The sequence below is a fragment of the Punica granatum genome, chromosome 2 (assembly GCF_007655135.1).
Source record: "Punica granatum isolate Tunisia-2019 chromosome 2, ASM765513v2, whole genome shotgun sequence".
Classification (NCBI taxonomy): domain Eukaryota; kingdom Viridiplantae; phylum Streptophyta; class Magnoliopsida; order Myrtales; family Lythraceae; genus Punica; species Punica granatum.
Window position 1 is genome coordinate 736,871 of NC_045128.1, and position 22,710 is coordinate 759,580.

General features: G+C 42.1%; 5 protein-coding genes across 7 annotated transcripts; 2 read left to right on the top strand and 3 right to left on the bottom strand.

Annotated features, from left to right (window-relative positions):
• Positions 1-1,848: 1,848 nt before the first annotated feature.
• Positions 1,849-6,567, top strand: LOC116197537 (potassium channel AKT1-like). The gene is made up of 11 exons (XM_031527706.1): positions 1,849-2,132; positions 2,929-3,294; positions 3,394-3,451; positions 3,573-3,878; positions 3,966-4,211; positions 4,315-4,413; positions 4,518-4,550; positions 4,649-4,834; positions 4,919-5,113; positions 5,223-5,298; positions 5,404-6,567. Exons 1-11 carry the CDS (start codon positions 1,942-1,944, stop codon positions 6,288-6,290), a joined length of 2,643 nt encoding a protein of 880 aa, XP_031383566.1. The 5' UTR covers positions 1,849-1,941; the 3' UTR covers positions 6,291-6,567.
• A 4,227-nt stretch (positions 6,568-10,794) lies between these two features.
• Positions 10,795-12,044, bottom strand: LOC116196783 (EG45-like domain containing protein). The gene is made up of 3 exons (XM_031526680.1): positions 11,566-12,044; positions 11,157-11,457; positions 10,795-11,036 (listed from the first exon to the last, which is right to left on the bottom strand). The coding sequence occupies exons 1-3, from the start codon at positions 11,699-11,701 to the stop codon at positions 11,030-11,032; spliced, it is 444 nt and encodes a 147-aa protein (XP_031382540.1). The 5' UTR covers positions 11,702-12,044; the 3' UTR covers positions 10,795-11,029.
• An 873-nt stretch (positions 12,045-12,917) lies between these two features.
• On the bottom strand, positions 12,918-16,736 carry LOC116196779 (26S proteasome regulatory subunit 8 homolog A). The gene is made up of 9 exons (XM_031526675.1): positions 16,419-16,736; positions 15,311-15,408; positions 14,998-15,222; positions 14,822-14,884; positions 14,547-14,710; positions 13,959-14,115; positions 13,780-13,878; positions 13,525-13,635; positions 12,918-13,370 (listed from the first exon to the last, which is right to left on the bottom strand). The coding sequence occupies exons 1-9, from the start codon at positions 16,618-16,620 to the stop codon at positions 13,230-13,232; spliced, it is 1,260 nt and encodes a 419-aa protein (XP_031382535.1). The 5' UTR covers positions 16,621-16,736; the 3' UTR covers positions 12,918-13,229.
• A 263-nt stretch (positions 16,737-16,999) lies between these two features.
• LOC116196782 (probable histone H2A variant 3) lies at positions 17,000-18,278 on the top strand. Its single transcript, XM_031526678.1, has 2 exons — positions 17,000-17,173; positions 17,771-18,278. Exons 1-2 carry the CDS (start codon positions 17,060-17,062, stop codon positions 18,065-18,067), a joined length of 411 nt encoding a protein of 136 aa, XP_031382538.1. The 5' UTR covers positions 17,000-17,059; the 3' UTR covers positions 18,068-18,278.
• Positions 18,279-18,443: 165 nt separating this feature from the next.
• Positions 18,444-20,957, bottom strand: LOC116196778 (3-ketoacyl-CoA synthase 11). 3 transcript variants are annotated; one of them, XM_031526673.1, is made up of 3 exons: positions 20,717-20,851; positions 20,455-20,580; positions 18,444-20,345 (listed from the first exon to the last, which is right to left on the bottom strand). In XM_031526673.1, the coding sequence occupies exon 3, from the start codon at positions 20,320-20,322 to the stop codon at positions 18,787-18,789; it is 1,536 nt and encodes a 511-aa protein (XP_031382533.1). In that variant the 5' UTR covers positions 20,323-20,345; positions 20,455-20,580; positions 20,717-20,851; the 3' UTR covers positions 18,444-18,786. The 3 variants fall into 3 exon arrangements, with proteins under 3 accessions (XP_031382533.1, XP_031382532.1, XP_031382534.1); XM_031526672.1 differs by lacking the exon at positions 20,455-20,580 and having other exon boundaries at positions 20,717-20,957; XM_031526674.1 differs by lacking the exon at positions 20,455-20,580 and having other exon boundaries at positions 20,639-20,768.
• Positions 20,958-22,710: the final 1,753 nt, after the last annotated feature.

The window sequence follows — 22,710 nt, forward strand, 5'->3', positions numbered from 1 at the left end:
CGACTCGATTAGATTAGTTGAGGTCCAATTGGACTTTCAGATATCAAGGTTCATACCGAAAAAATTTGTTTTATAGGAGTTTTAAAACCATAGTTAATGTAAAAAGTTTGCAAAAGTAATTTTCTCTGTAAGGTTAATAAAAACTAGTTATAGTTATTGATTACTTCAAGCATCAACGAAACTATATGTAGATAAAAATTAGTTTCCACACCTTTGATTAGCGTGTCATAAACTTAACACTATTTCGAAATTTCTACAATATACATATATATATATATATGAAAACATTATCCAAGTCCGAATTATCACGCCTTCACATCATCAAAAATAAAAAATGAAACCTTCTCGCTTTTTCATAACATCATTTATGTATTAAAAAATTATTATCATTAATTACTCAGTAGAATATATATATATATATATTATTTATTATAGCCCAATAAAGTATATACTATATACATTAGCTGCTATTCAGTAAATTTTTCATATTGTAGCAATTGGATTACCATTCATTTATATTGTAGCAAAATAAAGAGTTGAAAATCCATATTAACAAATCTAAAGATAACGCACAATCTTGCATAATAGAAACACAAGTAATTTTTATATTAATAGCTATATATATATATATATATATATATATATATATGAAGATACGTTATAGGAACTATATACAGTTGAAAATATATATTGGCCGCTCACATACAAATATATATTATATATTGACAACTATATATATAGATGCCGTATAAATTACAACTTTTACCATCATATTTCCATTCATAAAGAAGGGCGGGAGACTATGAAATTATATATACACACATTGTGTTGCATGTTCATCTAGTGCCAACACCGATCTTATGTCATTTTGATCGTTTCAAAAAGATTTCATAGGTTTTCCTTTTGCTTGATATTTTGTTTGGAGTGTTTATTATTTTCTTTTGATTCATATATTTGCTCACATATATTTATTCGATTCTTTTTTTCATATATTTGCATGAGAAACTTTTTTATTTTCTTTTAATTGATATATTTGTTGACATATTTTAATCCAATTCTTTTTTGTCAAATATTGGCATGAGAGTTTTTCCTTTCATCTTTTTGATTTGTCTATAGCATAATAAATTTTGAAGTGTTACAATGCTTAATTATTTGTTAAAATAATTGGGACAAAAAAAAAGATACATGTATAGATTATTTTATTTATTTAGCTATCTTCTCTTATAATTCATAATATCTCAATTTCTTCTAATAAATTTTTAACTCGTGTATATATTTATAATATTTCTCTATACTAAAATAATAATTTTTTTGTCCTTCCCGTTGCACGCACTGGTTCAGCTAGTATATATATATATCACTTTAAATTACTTTATTTCACCAATTTTCGATCAAGATTGGGTTTCCAAACCGAGCCTGGGCCTGTTTTGTTCTTTTTCTTCTTCTTTTTTGTGGGCACCTTGAATGTATCTGGAGCTTAGGAGTATCAACTCATCCAGTTAGAGTCGAGTCTATTCACTAAGTAAGAAGTAAATTTCTTCAAATTATAAATTTTCTCTATTTATAAGATTTGAGTAAAAAATTTTATTTTTAACAGTTGGAACGATACCATGAGTAGCCTATTTTGGTTTTAAGTGAGAAAAATAAATCAACTTATTATAATCATATTTTTTCTGGTCTGACTGATGCGTGTCAGTGGGGACAAAGAAATGATGGAAATAACCGTAAAAATTTACAGCCAACAGCACAAGAAACAAACAACGTATTCCCTGTTGCTGTAATAAGAATGGGGAAGGACGGTGGAGGCCACAAAGCCTCCTGCCTGTATATATATATATATATGTGGAATCCGCAAGAGCAAGAAGCAGCAGCTGCGGAAGAAGCATGACACTTCCCCTTTGCATATGATTATTGTTTTCATTAAATTTCTGCCATCATACAATGACGGATACAAGGAGGCGGGTCAGCATGCTCGGGGTGACGGTGTGCGGGCAGGAGGATCTCCAGGACCTGTCGATGGATGAAAGCCACTACAGCCTATCTACCGGGGTCCTGCCTTCGCTAGGAGCCAGGAGCAACCGCAGGGTCAAGCTCCACAAGTTCATCGTCTCCCCTTACGATCGCTACTACAGGTATGATTTTGATCAGTCTCTCCTCCTCCTCCTCCTTGACTTCAGGTTCTCTGCTTTTTTTTCTTTTTCTTTTTATTACAACTGCCTCGTTTGTAACTACAACCATGTATGTTTGTCGATGGTATATTTTATCTGGCATGCCCCTTCTTCTTCCTCCTCATTTTTCACGATATTCTTCTCAACGTCTTTCATGACCATTTTGGGTAGCACAAATTTGCTCGGTTTATGTTTGTTGGTCTGCTAGCGATATCGGAGAACTTTCCTCCGAATGCGTCTCTCTCTGTTTCTCCCCTGTTCTGCCTTGATTTCTTGTTTTTCACCAAAAGGGTGTCATCTTTTGCACGTTCTTGTTTGCCGGCCCGGAATTTTCTTTTCTCGCCAAACACTTATTTGCAGAAACAAGTTCATGGCTTTTTCAGTGTTTGGAATGTTAGAGTTGGATTCTGAGACTGGAGATGTAAAACAGTCAACCCACGAGTAGTTAGTTTTGGACTTTGCGGCGGCCTTGAGAATTTATCTTTGACTTCTTTGAGAAACAATTTCTAGAGTGCACAAGAATCTGCCTTTCCCTTGTTACTCCTCTTTTCTTGGGTGACACCAAGAGGTATCTAAGAATTAGCTGAGACTAATCCTCATTTGGGTTTCGGTTTCGCCATGAGTTTCCCTTCCTACTCATACTCCCAGAAATATGTTGTAGAATTGGATAGAGAAGACTCACTAACTTCCGTTTACAGAATTGTTTTCATTAGAAATTCGAAGGATACTGAAGGAATTAACTGAGATGAGTGCTTTGCAGGACATGGGAGACTGCACTTATTGTTCTGGTCATCTACACTGCGTGGGTGTCCCCGTTCGAGTTCGGGTTTCTCAAGAAGCCCGTCCGGGCATTGTCAATCACGGATAACATCGTGAATGCATTCTTCGCGGTGGACATAGTTCTCACCTTCTTCGTGGCATATCTTGACAAGAACACTTACCTACTCGTCGATGACCACAAGAAAATTGCTTGGAAGTACGCGACCACGTGGTTCGCTTTCGATGTCATTTCAACTATTCCCTCAGAGCTCGCACGAAAGATCTCCCCACCATCTTTTGGGTCTTATGGACTATTTAACATGCTACGACTCTGGCGTCTCCGGCGGGTGAGCGCCTTATTCTCGAGGTAACCATGAAAGAAATTATGTAACCAGATCATGAGTAGGGTTGCAATATTCTGGCCGGGAAGCATCTGATCTATTCGGATGCTTATTTTCGTGAACAGGCTGGAAAAAGATAGGAAGTTCAACTACTTCTGGGTCCGATGTGCGAAGCTCATCTGTGTAAGCACCAAGCTAACTTTCAGATAATCTATTTGGAATTTGTTCAGGAGAACGATTCTCTAAGCTCATTGAAAACATATCAGTACTGCTCGAAATATGGTTTAATCTAATGTTCTATCAGGTCACCCTATTTGCGGTTCATTGTGCTGGATGCTTCTACTATCTTCTTGCTGCTCGGTACCGTGACCCAGCAAAGACATGGATAGCCAATATTTACGATGAGAGCTTGTGGATCCGTTATGTGACCTCGATGTATTGGTCAATCACGACTTTGACAACGGTTGGATATGGTGATTTGCATCCTGTGAACACAAGGGAGATGATCTTTGACATCTTCTACATGATGTTTAACCTTGGGTTGACAGCTTACTTGATCGGCAACATGACCAATTTGGTTGTCCATGGGACAAGTCGCACAAGAATATTCGTGAGTGCGATGTAGTTTTAAAAACAATTCTGATGTTGTTATTTAAGCATTTTGTTTCTTACACACTTCGTGATTGGATGACTGCAGAGAGATACAATTCGAGCGGCCTCGAGCTTTGCTCAGAGGAATCACCTACCGCCTCGGTTGCAAGATCAGATGCTTGCGCATCTCTGTTTGAAGTACAGGACAAACTCCGAGGGGCTGCAGCAGCAAGAGATTCTCGATTCTCTCCCTAAAGCTATTCGGTCTAGCATATCTCATTATCTCTTCTATTCCCTCGTTGATAATGTGTACTTGTTCCAAGGAGTTTCAGACGATTTGCTCTTTCAGCTGGTACCATAGACAACCAATCTCATCTCATTATTTCTGTTCGCTTGCGTGGTACAAGCAATTGTTTCTCATAGCCCATTGATTTTCTCTATCGTACTTTGTGAAGGTTTCAGAGATGAAAGCCGAGTACTTTCCTCCAAACGAGGATGTAATTCTTCAGAATGAAGCTCCGACAGATTTCTACGTACTTGTCTCCGGTTCTGTGGTAACGACTGAATGACGCAATATTTGGAATTAATCAATGGGACCTTCCTAGTGATTTTTTCTTACACTAAGCACTGACTCATTTGTGATGTGATGTCTTTGTAGGAATTGTCGGTTCTAAAAAATGGAGTTGAACAAGTGAGCCCAACATGATTACTCCAATCCCGTATATATGGTTTAGTTTGTGCGCGAGACCCCAATGATGGGACTAACATTATTCTCACTGGAAAATGTAGGTTGTTCGGGAAGCTAAAACTGGAGATCTTTGTGGTGAGATTGGTGTGTTATGTTATCGACCTCAGCTCTTCACGGTTCGTACCAAACGATTGAGCCAGCTACTTCGACTGAACCGAACCACATTCCTAAATATTGTTCAATCCAATGTTGGAGATGGGACAATAATCATGAACAATCTCCTCCAGGTCTGTAGAATATTCAGCATTCATAATGTTCCCATCTATATGTCGAGCTTCGGAGTCTGAAATTCTTTCCTTCTTGTTTGGCAGCATCTGAAGGACCTCAATGATCCGATAATGGAAGGCGTACTGCTGGAGACAGAGAAAATGTTAGCTCGCGGTCGGATGGACCTACCACTCAGTTTATGCTTCGCTGCGCTCAGAGGTGATGACCTGCTGCTAAATCAGCTGCTGAGACGAGGTTTCGACCCAAATGAATCAGACAATAATGGGAAGACGGCATTGGTAAGCCTCCCACATCCGTCAGATTAATTAACTTGTCACAAAAGTTATTACCGTCTTCCATGAAACTGAGTAGGCAACTTAAATATCTTTGTTTGCGGGATTTATTCAGCATATCGCAGCCAATAAAGGTAGTGAGAACTGCGTCCTGCTTCTACTGGACTACGGGGCAGATCCCAATCGAAGAGGTAAGATCTTTTCAACTCACTGACCTGAATCCATTATCTTAACTAACTTTCGGCAGATTCAATTCTGAGACTGTTTTCTTCTAAAATGTCTCAATCTTTCTCCAGATTCAGAAGGGAATGTGCCACTATGGGAAGCAATGCTAGGGGGCCATGAGTCTGTTGCGAAGCTCCTTGTCGATAACGGTGCAAGTATAAGCTCCGGAGATGTGGGTCAGTTCTCTGTCATAGCAGCAGAACAGAACAACCTCAACTTACTCAAAGACATCGTTCGCTACGGTGGAGATGTCACGTGCCCCAACAGCAGCGAGAACACGGCCCTCCATGTGGCTGTGTCGGAAGACAATCTCGAGATCGTGAAGTTCCTCCTTGGGGAGGGGGCCCATATGGACAAGCCTGATATGCTCGGCTGGACCGCGCGGGACCTGGCCGATCAGCAGGGCCACGAGGAGATCAAACGGCTATTCGAGTCTCACAAGGAGGGCAAGGCTGATACAGTCATTGCGATCCCCGAGAAGGTGCAAGTGCATCATGGGATCCGGTTCCTTGGAAGGTTCACTAGCGAGCCAAACATCCGCCCCGCATCACGGGACGGTTCCATGGATGGGTCGTGGTCCCAACACCACTCGCAGGTCCGCCAGAGGCGGAGAACCAGCAATAACTTCCACAACTCCCTGTTTGGGATAATCTCAACAGCCCATAATGGCGAGAAAGGCTTGCCGTTCCCCATTACCAATAACAACCAGAGCGCGAGGCCAAGGAACAATCCAATAATCCAGAGCCGAGTGACCATAAGCTGTCCCGAAGTCGGAGAAAGCACGGGGAAGCTCTTGCTGCTTCCAGCGAGCCTGCAGGAGCTGCTAGAGGTCGCGGGCAAGAAGTTGGGGTTCATGCCAAAGAAGATCCTGACAAAGGAAGGCGCCGAGATTGATGACATAGATGTGATCAGGGATGGTGACCACCTAGTCTTCTCAAGCGACTCCCGGGGGGTTTAATACAATCCCCGAACAGGGTGTTGGAATTGGTCATGGGGGAAGATGAAGTGAATGACAAAATGTCTACAGTATTACATAGGTAATTCGACCGAAAAGAAAGGAAAAGAAAAGGATTCTACTGCGTAGGTAGAAGTTTAATTGCAATGAAATGACTCGAGTCTTTTATTTCTCCCTCTCAACGCCTTGATATCACCTTAAATTCGACTCATAGTCGAATTTCAATAGAGGAACAAATGATGAAAAGTTCTCTGTATCATTCCTCTTATCATTTACTGTACATTTTGTGATACATATATACAGCCTTCCTATCATGCATAAGGAAATGCCAAAAATCATGGAACAGAATGATCTAGAATGAAAATAACTTGGAAAGATAAAATTGTCAAAATCTTTCCTAAACTATCAAGATCTCCATTACTCCCCCTCAAGTTAGAGTATGGATACTAGTGATGCCCAACTTGCCAAGTAGGAACTGGAGTTGATCTCGACCAAGGCCTTCGTGAAGATATCGGCAAGTTGAAACTTTGAAGGAACATGGCGTGCAATGATCGACTTAGCTTGAACATGTTCCCTGGCGAAGTGACAGTCAAATTCTATGTGTTTGGTCCGCTCGTGAAAGACGGGATTCGCGACTATATGCAAAGTGGCCATATTGTCGCTGTATAATGTCATAACTGATGAAACAGTCACGCCACGTGAAGAGAGTAAAGACCACATCCACAACAATCAACAGTAGTAGAAGCCATGGAATGATATTCTGCTTTGTTGAAGATCGAGCCACGATGTTTTGTTTCTTGGTTTTCCATGAAAAGGGACATCCGCCAAGCATGATGAAGTAACATGAAGGAGAACGTCTTGTCATACGGTAGGCTGTCCAATCAGAATCACAGTAGGCGGTGATGGACAAGGACAATGGTCTTTGCAGTAAGATACCACTTTCCAAACTCTGTTTAAGGTACCAAAAAACTCGAATAGTTGCCTCTCAAAGTACTTGTTTCGGCCTCTGCATAAATTGGGACAAAATATGAACTGGGTAGCTCAGTTCTAGCCACGTGATGGTGAGGTAAATCAACTTTCCGACAAGACTATGATAACACGATGGATTTGACAAGTCCTCTCCCGAGTCCGAGTTGATTCGAAGGTGTTACTCCTTTGGGAAGGCAGCTGGCCGAGCCCCAAGCATCCCAGCTTCCTACAAAATGTCAAGAGTATACTTTTTTTGATAGAGGAACAAGTAGTCAGATTGTCGAGCCACCTCAATCCCCATAAAATATATGAGTTTGCCCAAATCCTTTATGCTGAAACAATCATCCAAATATTGCTTGAACTTGGCACAATGAATAGGGTCGAGCCGACAGATCAAACTCTTTTATCAAGTCTTTCGTTAGGTCTATTTCGCTGGTAGATGGGCTCTCATCATTCCCTTGGTGGGTCGTGGAGTCCATATTACTTGATGGCCATATTACTTGATGGACTGGATACTAATAGGGTCGAGCCTCCTTCATTGGATATCGCCGCTTCAATACATCCCATTGGATTTCCCTAGTTAACTTGTTTTCCACGAGCCGAGTTTGATTCAATCAGAGCACTTTGATTTCCATCCCGTGAAACAAAAATTTCCTCGGTATCGAGGTCATACAATTTACATCCCTTCTGACCATATGGATATCCCATGAAAATACAACGAGGTGCCCTACTCTCAAATTTATCAGTAGGCTTAGGTCTCTTTGAAGCATAACACAAGCAACCAAATACCTCAAGAAGATCAAGTCGTAGTGGCTTTTGAAATATAATCTCAACTAGAGTTTTTTCCGACAATACGGGCGTAGGTGTGTAATTAATCTAATATGTTGCTGCAAGTACGCATTCTCCCCATAATTTAATCGGTAGATGTGCATCAAAACGCAAAGATCGTGCCATCTCTAACAAGTGTCGATGTTTTCTTTCCACATGCCCATTTTGTTGTGGCATGTCTACACAAGATATTTAATGAACTATCTCGTTTGCATAATAAAAGTCACGCATGGCTTTAGAAGTGAACTCTCGACCATTATCAGATCGAAAAACCTTAATCGATTTTTCAAATTGATTCTTTATCATATTGTATAAGCCAACCTCGGACTTATAAATTTCGATTTTATCATTCATCAAATAAACCCAAACACACCGGCTATGGTCATCACAAACAAATTTATTAGCTGACTTTATTGAAACACCAGGATTTGAGTGTAGGACTTTACTGGACAGGTGACCCGAGCGTTTATGCCACAAAACATAATCATTCTTGTTTACGGCCATGTGAGCAGACGAAGATGGTTCCTGCTTGAGCCAATACACCCGCCTCTATAGCTCACCCATTCCAATCATTCTCCCCGTGGCCCGGTCCTTTAATTCACAAGATCTAGAATAAAATGTCAATATGCAATCAAGGTCCACCAACAACCTCCCAGCTAATATCAGGTTACAATCAAGGCCGGGAATAAATAATATGTTCTTTATGACAAAATTGGGTAAACAAATATTTCCACTTTTGGTGGCAAACACGGACTTGCCATAAAGAATACCAATTGAGATCATGTGTGTTAGCTTCTTCACGTCCGAGAGTAATCCAACGTTCCCTGTCATGTGCATTGATGCACTCATGTCTGAGACCCAATCTGTAAAATAATTAGATGAAATAACATTATCGGCTATTTGCTCTGACGGGACTGCACGGTCACCAAAGATTGTGACCAGCTGACTAAGCTGATCCTCTGATATTCCCGTGATTTTGATGTTCCTTCCATGGACAAAATGATGTGTTGTAGATGCAGGGGCATGATGAGCAGTCGCCTTGCCTGAGGACTACCCCTGATCTATTTCAGTTGATGCGAACTGAGCCTTGTGCCCTCTTTGGCCATTAGTATTTTTGCCCATAATACTGCTTTGATGAATTCCCTTGCTTGGACCAGCTTCCTCCCTTTCCTTTGAAATCACAATCTGCAAGATATCTGTGAAGCTTCCAACATTCTAACCTTTGATGCTTGGTTTTTCCACAATAGTCGCATTGGATTCTGGGCCCTCTCGCTTGTGTTCTATCACTTGCATGATAAGCTGAAGACTCCCAAGTGTTCGTTATGCCCTCCTCGAGTCATCAATCAATGTAACTCCTCATCTGCCACTTGTGCAAAATCTCTGTTTAGAGAAGGTAAAGGGTCCATATCCAGGATTTGGGACCGTGTCGTCGCAGAGATTTCCGAGTCGAGCCCCATCAGAAACTGGTGGAGTTTCTCGATCTCCTTGTTCTTAGCCATCTGGTCTATAGCTCCACAAGTGCAGCCACCACAAATGCACTCAGCTGTCTCAAGATAGCCTTCTAGCTCATCCCAAAGGGATTACAGGCTCGAGTAGTAGTCGATTACCTGTTGTCCCGATTGCTTTAGATTCCATATACTTGTCTTGATCTGTTGAATTCGAGGAGCATTGCCTTGTGCAAACTGTTGCTTAATTTCATCCTCTATCGTCTTGGCATTGCTGGCATGGACGGCTGCTCCTTGTAGGCTCCTATCGAGTGAATTAAAAATCCATGAACAGATCATGAAATTATTGATCTTCCACAACCGATTCTCGGGGCTCATCAGATCGGGTTGCTTCAACGAGCCATCGATGAATCTGGTCTTGTTCTTAGCCTCGAGCACTCTAAGCATCGCCTTCGCCCATGTGTGGTAGTTCTGTCCATTGAGAACCACAAGGACGAGGGCTATGCCAGAGTTGTCTGAGGGACTCACGAAGTAGGGCGAAGTCACATCAATCACTTTCTTATCCGACATGATTATTCTCTTTTATTTCTCCCTCTCAACGCAATACCATCTTAAATTGGACAGTAGGTCGAATTTCAGTAGAGGAACAAATGATGAAAAAGTTCTCTGTATTATTCCTCTTATCATTTACTGTACACTTTGTGATGCATATATACAGCATTCTGATCATGCATAAGGAATTAGCGTACAAAAGAGAGAAAATAGCAAAAATCATGGAACAGAATCTAGAATGAAAATACCTTGAAAAGATAAAATTGTCAAAATCTTTCCTAAACTATCAAGATCTCCAATAATCTCAGCCAAAAGGCCGAGAAAGACGTGCTTTCAGATGGTGCGAGGCCCATTTTTCATTTTTTATTTTAACAAGCCAGCTGCTTCTTCTGGTTTCCTTGTTCTTTCTAGCCTAAGGATAGCTTAGCCTAAATGCTCCTGTATGTTTGGCGAATGTTTTCTGGAAATCTATCCGGGGAATACAGTTTAGGTCCGGAGGTATAAGAGATTGTCGGAGGTCGGGATCATTTAAAAATATATATATCGAAATTCTTATATTACTTCATTCAATTTTTTTTTAAAAAAAGTGACTAGACGAAATCGATAACTTCTCTGAGCAGGAGGTCGGGATGGAGAAGAGACCTTCTGCTACCAAAAGTCGGACGCCTTGTTTTTTCTTTGTTCCTCAATACACACACGTAAATCACGAAACATTAAAAGCAAAAAGTGGACTCTTGATTCGATTGATAATCATCATTTTACGTTTTAAGGAAAGAAAAGAAGAAGACTCTACAAATAAACAATCACGTCGATGTTGAAACTGCTCACGGCATCATATAAACTTAAAAACGATATTCACGACCGGAATCTTTCCAAGATTTGATAAATTAAGAGGGAGACTCGAGCAATTAAGCACCAAGCCCGCCCTCAAGATTGTCCATATATCGATCAGACCCTGCACAACAGACGTCAACGGACTGGTCTTAGCCTTCATTCTATAGATGGTATGATGAAAAATGAACATTCATGAATGATAATCTAAGCCTGTAAATAGCACCGCTGAACGATTGCTTACTGTCGAAATTCTACATTGACTGATTCTGCGGAGGAGTTGGCAATAGCTCCGAAGGCCGTGTTTGACAGGACGAGGGTGGCTCCATCAACCGTGGGCCGCGAAACAGAGACCGGAGCATAATCAAGGATCCTAATCTGTATCATCTGGCCGGGAAAGCAAGTGTTGGCCTCGGAGGCGCTGATGCACCTGACCAGGTACTGCCTCCCGCACGCCGCCCCGTTGTCCCATATCCCCTCCCCGGCTGCACCGAAGAGGTTGCTAGACGGGAACTGAGACGGGTCATTCCCGTAGCATTCCGTCGCTGCATAGAAAGAACAACAAGGGACACCTCATCCAAATTGATAATGAATGGATACTGTGGATTGGTAGTAATATATGCATAAATCCATCAAGAAGAGAAGGGACTTACGAACGTATGGAGGGTTGTACTGGGCGGCAGTTCCGACATCGCCATGGCATGTGGAGATGATCTCTGAAACTGTCAAAAAGACGAGCAGTCCGGGGATCTGCCATTGATGGGTCAACAATTGATCAGTTCTGGGCATAATCTTCTAAGGTTTGGCTCGGGAGGGAAGAAACAAATACTAAGAGGAGATGAGATGAGATGAGATGAGATGAGATGATGCCCCGAACCCTTTACAGGTCAACGAGTTCAAAATATTGAAATTTCGTTAGAACTTAATTAAATGATTAATTTTATTTTATATATTGCGCACATGCATATGCATATGTCTATATTCATATGAGAGCCTCGAGATTTAAAGAGAGGTGACTGAGAGCTCGAAGCTGTTTTTCTCTTCTCTGCAGGGTCTTCTTTAGAAATAATGGTCAAGAGGACTCCCCGAGTTCATACGCGTAAGAGGGCCCCCGAGATGGCTCGAGTTGATGCGAGCACGGGCATATATCACTCCATAATCCATTCTATACGTCACTGGGAAAACAAGACACATATGGAGTGCATTGCAACTCTTTCTATAATAATTATGGGAAAAGGAGATATCGACAATTACGATAAGCAGTGGCTCAATTTTGGACAAGCAACCATCTTACACGTCCATTCTCGACGAATGCGTCATACTGATCTAATGGCACCACGTCGGTCGGTTCATTTGATATTCGATTGAGTAATCCACCACGTCTAACAAGTTGCATAACAGAGGTCCCTCTTTTTGAAGAAATAATTAAATTTACTTCACCTTGGCCTTGTTTCTTATATGACACTCGAAAGCGGAGCACAAGACTATCCAAATTCATTTGCTACTTCGGAATGTTCTCAGCACCACGGAACACGTACTAGAATGTATTTGCGACTCGTTCCTTCTTCTTCCTTCACTTCTCTCAAAATACGGAGGAGTAAAACTTCCCAAAATTTTATCTTCCAGAAGGCTTAATCATCAGAGAGTGAACGATCTAATGATAGGGAGAGACCGCCTCATGACCATATATACATATATATATATATATATATATATATATTTATGAACGGATAAGACAAGGTTAAATAGACCGATCAAATCACGTATCAATTATTGTACATCCCTTGACCAAAAGCTTTGGGCAAGTTCTTTCCTGGAAATTCCAGATGGCCCATCATTTGATTGATAGTTGAACCAATTAAAACAGCCTATTAACTGCTTCATCAACTCCTCCCCGCTTTTCTCCATAACTTGTTCTCCCCGTCTGTCATGGTCCCCCCTCCATTATTTCTTCAGAAAAGTCTCCCCGAGCTTAAAATAAGGCTGGAAAAAGAGACATTGTGAATACAACCAAACGCATGAAGTGTCGTGCACTCCCCTTCCATGGTCCATGTTGAAAATTCTTTCATTGCAAGCGATGCGAGATCCGATATCTAAACAAATTGTTCGAGAGAACATAAACCCAAAGAGGAATTTATGAAAAGGAGAACATGAAAGGCAACTGAGCATCGCAGCATTGGAATCTACCAGAAACCACAATTAAAACAGGGAACGACTACAAGCTGAGCTCGTGTAGATCTCTCACAGAGTAGAGTGCTATGGAGGGAGTTATATAAGTACATTCCTATTAGCAGCAGCAGCAGCAGCTTAAGTTGATTTACTTCCACAGCTTGCGCAAGGACATGTTCTTCTCCGTCTCCTTCTTCATGACCTTGGCCACTGCCATCTCAAAGTCTTCCTGCGTCACGTGAACTCTCCTCTCCCTCAAAGCAAACATTCCCGCCTCCGTGCATACTGCCTATATTTATATAAATATATCAAAAAAAGAGTAAGCATCCATATTAATATATCAGGCGATTACTGAGAGAGCATCATATAAGCAGTAACACAGACAGGCAGTTTCTGCTCCGACTAATTTGAAGGGCCGCTTTGAATTAACAAAGCTCTCTCACCTTAAGCTCAGCACCAGATGCACCATTCATCTTCTCTGCAATCTTCTTCAGGTCGATCCCCCGCATCAGATTCATTTTTCTGGAATGGATCTTGAGAATATCCAGACGGGACTGCAGAATGCGCGAGCAACAACAGGGATTAGATGGCAATGTTTCAGATAGTTCTACTAAGGCATCAATAACTATTCGGTCGCAACCCAAGTTATTGGGCACAGTATGTTTTTATTTTTTAATCAGCCAAAGATGAAACAATACCTCTTCGTTGGGATTTGGAAATTCAATCTTTCTGTCAATCCGTCCAGGTCTAAGAAGAGCTTGATCCAGAATATCAATACGATTTGTGGCCATCAGAACCTACAGTGAGCAGCATATTGTCAAAAAACTTGATGAATTACTGTTTAAAGAATGTGCGATTCGGAGAGAACTATTATTACCTTGATCTTGTTGGATGCTTCAAATCCATCAAGCTGATTAAGAAGCTCCAGCATAGTCCGCTGCACTTCACTGTCTCCATTGCCACTTCCTGATTCCATTCTGGCAGACCCAATACTGTCTATTTCATCCATAAAGATGATCGATGGGGCATGCTCCCTGAAATACTTTCATGTAAGTTCCCCCAACACAATTGATCATGAATTTACAATTTTATAGAACAAGGTCTTCTCAATCATGCTGATTACAGGAAGCCTCTAACATGATGTATAACGACTAGACACCAATAATACCGAAGCATATATATATATATATATATATATACACACCCCACTTTCTATCCAGAGAAACGTGGGAAAGCTACAAAAGTTTATGATCCAAGTTACTATTGTATTGGCAGGACATCGTCAAAAAACAACAGAACGCAACTCGCTCATGATATGCTGATAAAGAGTGAAATATAAGATTAGTCTATCTCACTGTTGCCAAAATCTCAAATTCAATTGAATAAAAGAATGAAAACCAGTATTACCAAAGAATGAAATAGAAAGCACAATGTTACATCCACAAAGGGATTATCAGAGGCAAACCTTGCCATGACAAAGAGTTCTCTGACCATTCTGGAACCTTCTCCAATGTACTTCTGAACCAATTCCGAACCAGAAACCCTTATAAAAGTACAGTCAGTGTGGTGTGCCACTGCCCTTGCCAACAATGTTTTGCCAGTACCAGGTGGTCCATAGAGTAAAACACCCTAAGAAAAATGACGTGAACATCGATTAAAGGTACTTTAATGTTTGATTGGATGAGAAAGTATTTAACACATTTAGCATCTCCACTCAACAGAACAGGGTAAACTTCTTACCTTTGGTTGAGCTATACCAAGGCTCTCAAACAGTTCGGGATGTTTGATTGGAAGTTCAATGACCTGAAACAATTATTAAGCTTATAAATGGATACTACAAATAAGAAGGAAATCATCCATTTACTGTTGTTAAATAACAGAATGAAAAATGTGAAATAATATATAGTAATGCATACCTCCTTTATCTCTTTAATTTGTTGGTCAAGACCACCAATCATGTCATAAGTAGAATCAGGAACTTTTTCAACCTTCATTAGATTGACCAAAGGATCTACTTTGCTAGGCAAGATCAAGTGAAGAACATAGCTGTCATTCCGGAGAGCAACTCTTGTGGAAGGTGTAATCTTTGTTATGTCAATATTTTTGTCAATATCGACCACATACTTTCCTTCAGGATGAACCTGGAAATTTGTCCAGGACACAGCAGGTTGAAAGTTAATATGGAGAAGTGACCTATTACTTTAGATGGCGGTTGCAAAAGATTCATACCTTCACTAGAACTTTATTTTTTCCCATAACTTTGACAACTTCACCAACATATGACCCAGGCTCCTGAAGAAGCTGCAGTTCTTCTCTGAGCATTCTCACTGCCCAATTGAACATACACCGTATAAGATCAGACTCGTAGCTCCACCATGTCCAATTACAACACAAGTGGAGCACTGCCGAAAGAATGCTAATACAAATTGTTATAGAAAGGATATACCATAAAGCCAAATATTCAGCATCCACATCTAAGGCTAATTAACAGATCCTACTAGGCTACTACACATGCTACAGACCTTTAACACTGGCATCTTGTCTAAACCTAAGCAATTACACTAGGAATTGAGCACAGAAAATACAAAATAAAATGAGACACATAGATCATAGCTACTTGTTCCAGAGAATCTACTCGGCTGTAAGCAGCAAGACTTTGATAAATAACAAAGATACAAAAAGGTCAGCAAATCGTTAAGCTTCCACTGTCGTTGCTGTTAAACAGAACCGGCATGACTAATGATTCAATTAGACAAAGGGGAATGTATGCCGATAAAAATGAACGTGAATGAAAGAAACGGGTATACTGGCACTTCTGGACACTAATACTTTGTTTGAATACAAGGGATGGGAGGGTCCATCAGTTTTGCTTGATCCAAACAGAGGATAAGAAAAGGATCAGTACGAACTTTATTCGCACCACTGGGAAACGAGGGGCTTCACATCTCTTTCTCTAGGTAAAAGAACCCTAAAAAGATCCTCCTGATGCGTCACAGTGATAGCCTCTTGCCTAATAATCAGAATTCCTATCAAATGCAAACTCTATGGCTAATTCTGCACTCTAATCTCGTTCTCTGGCTAAAGGTGTAAACTTTGCGGACTCATCAACAAATAAATCCCGCTGCTAATCAGTCTGTACTTCTTTCTACAGCTAAATAAGCAACAAGGGTACTGCATAAGCAACAAGAAGAAATGATTCGACCAAACAATCAGTAGCAAAACCATATCCAACATCAAGTCCGCAAAGTAACCTGACAATCCAAAGCAGATTAACCCTCGAGCGCATCTAGGTTTAGCTCAAAATAAGAGGCAGGGCTAGTCTGCTAGGCAAACGTACCTCGAGAATTGAGCTCGTTCCTCTGAGCTTCGAGGCGATTGAGGTTGTGAGATTTCTGGCGGACACGGAGCTGGAGCTCGTGGATGTGCTGGAGGTAGTACTGCCTCAGGCCCTCTCCTTGCTTCGACCCTCCCTTGGCGGAGCAAGTCTCGTCCATAGCCGCCGACCCCGGCTGCTTCGTGTCCACTCCGACTGCTACCATTGCTCAAGGTCCTCTGCGTCTGTCAATCGCTGAGTTGAGAGAGAGAGAGAAGGGGAGAGAGAGATAAAGGACGGGGAAGATCGAAGATGGAAGAAGATGCACCAAACAAGCAATAAGGCCCCCTCTTCCGTCTATTAAAGGCGGTGGACGGCGGTCGGTCGCGGCCAGCGGGCGGAGTTGAGTTGCGGGTGTTCCTTGATGGGCCAAACATGGGCCTCCTCTGTTGGCCCATGGGTTTTTCTCGCTCGTAGCTTTTGAGACTAGTTAGTACTCTTTGGATTGGGCTTATGTTGGGCCGGGCTTCACGGTGGAGGACACATCAGTAATTATTTTCAAAATGCAAGGGTGTTCTTGTAATATCATAGCCCGTTTTGCCCCGCCGGGAAGCAAAGGCGCTTCTTTTTTATGGACGAGGAGGAGGAGGAGGAGAATTGAGAAGATGGCAGGCAAGGGAGCGAAAGGTCTAACAACCGGCGGCAAGGCCGGAGACAAGGCGGACAAGGACAAAGACAAGAAGAAGCCCATCTCCCGCTCTGCTCGTGCTGGCCTTCAGGTGAGTAGCTTGATGAATCTTTCTCCCTCTGTGAGATTCCTCTGCCACTTCTGATTGCTTAGGTATTTGGGTCCTGCGCTATATATTGGCCAATTTGAAGTAGATTTCCCTGTTCGAAAGATTCCTGAGTTTGTCTGAGTGGGAAAGTTGGGATCTTGCTGTGAACTGTGTGGGCCTTCTGAAATTTGAGATTTCTCGTTATATCAGAAACAGAAGGGTTCTTGGCGCTTAAGCTGTAGGAATTAGAGGAAGTTACTGTTTTTTGGGATATCGGGTTGTGTTTCTATGAACTGTTCTGCTTCTGTAAGATGTTGTGATTTGGGATTTGAGATACTTGTGTTACTGGAGACACTTTCTGGGATTCTGAATGCTGCCTTCCCTCCATGCTCTTGTTTTGCCTATCGATGTTCTTGCGTTCAAGGAGGGAGGGTTAGTGGCTGGAGTTGTTGAACGGACAAGCTGTGATCCTTCTTCAAGCAAGTTTGGTTATCGAGATTGCCAAATTCTTATATATTGCTTGGGAGCTTTTAGCGTAGGGATTGTATATTTGGTCGATTCTTTATTTTTCTTGCTCTAAAGGGTTAATGTGCAATGCAGTTCCCTGTTGGTAGGATCCACCGTTTTCTCAAGTTGAGGACCATGGCAAGCGGCAGAGTTGGGGCCACGGCTGCAGTCTACTCGGCCGCTATATTGGAGTACCTGACTGCAGAAGTCCTGGAGCTGGCTGGAAATGCGAGCAAGGATCTCAAGGTGAAGAGGATCACTCCCCGCCACCTGCAGCTCGCTATCCGTGGAGATGAAGAACTGGACACCCTCATCAAGGGGACGATCGCCGGTGGAGGAGTCATTCCTCACATTCACAAGTCTCTCATCAACAAATCATCCAATGAATAATGTGATTTAGATTCCAGGATTTTCTCTTTGTTTCTGGTGACCGTCGAGATTAACCTAGTAACTTTTTTTTTTTGTTGAAACTCAAAGTCAGTTTGTTCAAAATGATAACCTGCGCTTATCAGACATTGTCTAGATTACGCGTACCTTGTTTCTTTGTTCTCTGTTCTCGTGATCACATATAAAAATAAAAATTACGCGATTATTATTTGCAGCTGTTAAACCTCAGATACGATACGACTCCTTGAATATAACTGCTTATTCTCTGAACTGAAGCTTCGAAGAAGAAGACTCTGCTAGCAGTTTCAAAGCTAAGTTGGCAATTTGTAGAAGCCACACGCTTCTGGAAGATTCAATGGAAGATGAACGTAACACAAGATGCCAGAAACATCATACGTCGGGAATGAATATCAACTGCCGATCACTGATAATAATATAACAAGAGGTCCACAATTCCTAGCTGTCCCTAGGCAATATAACCCCTTGCACATCGAACTGAAATCAATGAAACTCACCCAGAAGCTAAATTCCTATCTCTGAAGTTAATTATAAAAGAATTGCGACCCTCTCATGAACTAATCTCCCTACAATTCAGAGAACAGGACACAGTGAATCAGGACATCCCCAAATGAGAAAACGATAAGTTACATGATTCGAGCAGGCAGAAGAACAATTAAACACCCAGCTGCCTAGGAGCAGGATCAACACCATTTCCAACATCCTCAAATTAAGGCAACCTTCGGGACAACCACAGGGAACTTATCGATCTCATCCATCCAAGGATTCTTCTCTTTCTTGGGGTTAATGGTCCTCAGAGCCCTCCACACTGCGCTGTTGCATTTAAATCCCGAGCCGAAGGCAATTTGCCATGTCCTGTCTCCCCTCTTAATCCTCCCCTTAGCTTCTGTGTAAGCCAGTTCATACCAGAGAGAGCTGCTCGAGGTGTTTCCAAATCGGTAAAGTGTCATCCTTGAAGGCTCCATGTGCCAATCAGAGAGGTGCAGGTTCTTCTCCAGCTCGTCTAGAACTGCTCTCCCTCCCGCATGAATACAGAAATGCTCAAAAGCTAGCTTAAAGTCAGGAATATAGGGTTTGATCTTCATCTTGAAGAGCTTCTTCCCAACTAAAGTGGCAAAGAAGAGCAATTGTTCAGACATTGGAAGGACGAGAGGCCCTAATGTGGTGATGTTAGTCTTCAAGGCATCGCCTGCAACAGCCATTAGGTCCTTTGAGAGCGTCACACCAACCTTCCCAGTGGAATCCTCTTCTTGTGTAACGCAAGTGAAGCACTTATCATCAGCTCCCTTGTTGGTCCGCACAGTGTGAACCAACTGGTACTTGGACCTCCACCTGTCAGACCTCTTGTTCGAGAGAAGAATTGCAGCCCCACCCATTCGGAACAGGCAGTTCGAGACAAGCTTTGACCGGTCATTTCCAAAGTACCAGTTTAATGTAATGTTCTCCATGCTTATCACCAGCGCATATGAATTTGGGTGAACCTGAAGGAGCTGCTTCGCAAGATCAATTGAGATCAAACCCGCACTACAACCCATTCCACCGAGATTATAGCTGACTATATTCCCCCTGAGCTTGTAGTGATTGATCACCATTGCAGATAAAGAAGGGGTAGGGTTAAACAAGCTGCAGTTCACAATTAATATCCCGATGTCTTTGGGCTTCACAGCGGTCTTCTCAAAGAGTTCATCAATGGCACCGAACATCACAGCCTCAGCCTCCTTCCTGGCTTCCTTCATAGATGGGTTAGGAGGGATGTTGAGGACAGCCTCGGGGAGGTAAGTTGAGTCCCCAAGCCCAGACCTTTCCAAGATCTTACGCTGGAAATCAAGACTCTCATCGGTGAAGGCACCGATCATCCAAGACTGGTCCATGAAGATCTTCTTGGTGCACTTTCGGGACTCTTCGGGCTTGTAGCACGAGAAGTTGACCAGGTAGACAGGGCGAGGGCGGGTGAGGAAATAAAGGGTGGACAAGAACACGAGGAGGGTCGAGCAGAGGATGACCGAGATGAGGTTGTACTGGAGGTGGATCCAAAGGTCTAGAATGTCCTTGAAGGAGAATGTGGAGAGCTGAGCAGCGATGACGGCAACAAGCGGCGTGAGGAAAAGGTACATTCCATGAGTGATCAGGTAATGGTACCCGAGCTTCACGTACTTGAGCTTGATCGATTTTTTGAAGTCGGGGAGATTCCGCGACGAAGATTGAGGGACCAAGGGAGTTTCAGGCTTTGCGTCTGCCATTGCTTTCTTCTTCTCTGCCAAATCTGTCGAGCAACAGATCAATAGGCTAAGGTGAGACAGGAATTTGGAACTACTGCAATCTGTCTTAAATAAAGAAGGACCAGATGAATGCAATCAAAATCGGGAATTTACACAATTAGATCAGAGAAGCCTGTCCTGTCCACACAAAATTCCAGAAATGTGGGTCTTTTCCCCCAAACCCATTACAGTCGACCACTCATCGAAAAGAGGAAAACTTGTTCATCCTACCCTTTACCTCTGTCGCCGTCCACATCAAAAGATCAAGCAAAACAACATTGGATAAGCAAGCACGAACCTGATCAATTGAGAAAGGACACGAGAAAACGCACAACGGCAAGCGAAATGGGGGCGAGACCCAGATCCAGAAACTGACCTTGGAGCTCTGTATCAGAGTCGCCGGAATCTGGGCGGAGAGGAGTTGAACGCGGAATGTGCTGCTGATTATGGGGGGACGGGGACGGGGACGGGGACGGGGACCGGGACCGCAATTTTTGAAAGAAGGGGGGGAAGATGAGAAATGAGTTGGACGGAGAAAATGTGGGGAAGTGCCTTCTATTTATTAACGGGGGGGGGGGCTCTGCCTCTGAATCGAATCCCATTCGCATAAAAACAAATCGATTTTGGAGATGGCGAAATGCGAAATTGGGCAGACCGGACGCGCTTTTTTATTTGTATATATATGATGATATTTTGGTTCCAATGCGCAGGCGGCGGCGCTCGTTGAGTTTGAATTGAATATTCAAACTCCCTACTTATATCCATCGATGCTGGCAGGATGAGATGAGGCCGGTCACATTTCACTTTGCAAATACTTACTATTGAATTTTCTTATTTCAAAAATTCAGGGGTAGCAATATTTTATTTCGCTTGTGCAATCATATACATTAGGGGTGATCGGTTCCGGGTACCATGTATTTTTCACGATATCCAGACCCTACCCTGTAAGGGACAGGTTCCAAAATTTTAAAACCGGACCCTATCATGTTGAATCATGGAATCGGAACCTACTCGGAACCTGTACTATACCACAGGTTCCGGGTACCCTGTTGGAACCTGTAATTTTTTTTGTTTCGATAAATAAAACCAATATGTCACATATATAATCAGTAATCACGCCAAATAGAATATCAACATTGATTTAGATTGATCCACAACAAAATATATATATATATATATATATATATATATATATATATATATCTCATCAATTCATCAACAAAATTAAACATTCATAATACGATCTCACACAACAAAGTGTCTCTGTTCTAATTCATTAGAGGAGATAGTAAATTTACTCTTTTATCTTTTTTATTTTAATAAATAATCGGTTCCGGGTACCCTGTAAGTAGGAATCGGAACCGGAATCGATTTTTACCTGTTCCTAATTTTAATACTCGGAATCTATCATATTTTCAATACGAGCTACCCGGACCCTACCCTAACGGGTAGATTCTGATCGGTTCGGGGTATATCTGGTACCCGTGCACACCCCTAATATACATGGTTCACTAGTCAATCGATATTGAAAGTGATCCGATTCGACTCAGTATCATTGGATTTCCCGGGATAAGGACCGAAAAGTGTAACATCTTGACCGCATCTTATACGGATTGGGTTTTGGTTATGACGAGTATTGTAAGGTATATACTGGCCCAACCTCATCAGCTCTCTCGGGTTCACATACACTTAGCAAGGTCTACTTCGCCTGTCCCCATAGGCATGTGAATCCGGTACGCAACATGACTTGCAAATGATGAAAATTTCAACACGTTAATTTCTATGCACGACGCTGGGCAGATTGCTTTTCATTGCTCGAAGAAAGGGTGTGAATTGTTTGACATTGGCATGCATAACATAAGAACAAGAAACGTAAGAAACTATCCCGAGTTTTTCGCCTTCAAAACTGAGCCCGCCCTGACAGCATAATCGTCAGCATCAGATGCTTCCCTGGACTTGATCTAATCGGACTCATGCTGAAGACTGCTTTATGGTACAAGAAACACACCCTTCGTACATCTCCTACCGCTGGTTGCGAGCCGATACCGAGATAACAACTCCTAGGAGGGACATATCACAGCTATTAATCCAACCCAAACTCTTCGAGCCATATCAGCACTTCGTTTCTCTTCAAGCAAACAACCAACCAACCAACCAATCTTAGGTTTGATTCCGTCCCTCTCGAGAATAGAACGAAGCTTCCTCTCTTTCTCAAGCACCACATCCTCCACTGGTTTTTAGCTGAACTTCAGCACAGCAGTAATTCCACCCTCAACTTTTCTCAAGCCGATTCCTTCATGATTCAATTCAGGTAAAACTGCATGAGTATGTTCCTTTGGCCTTTCGTACTGAACTCGATGTTCACCTAAA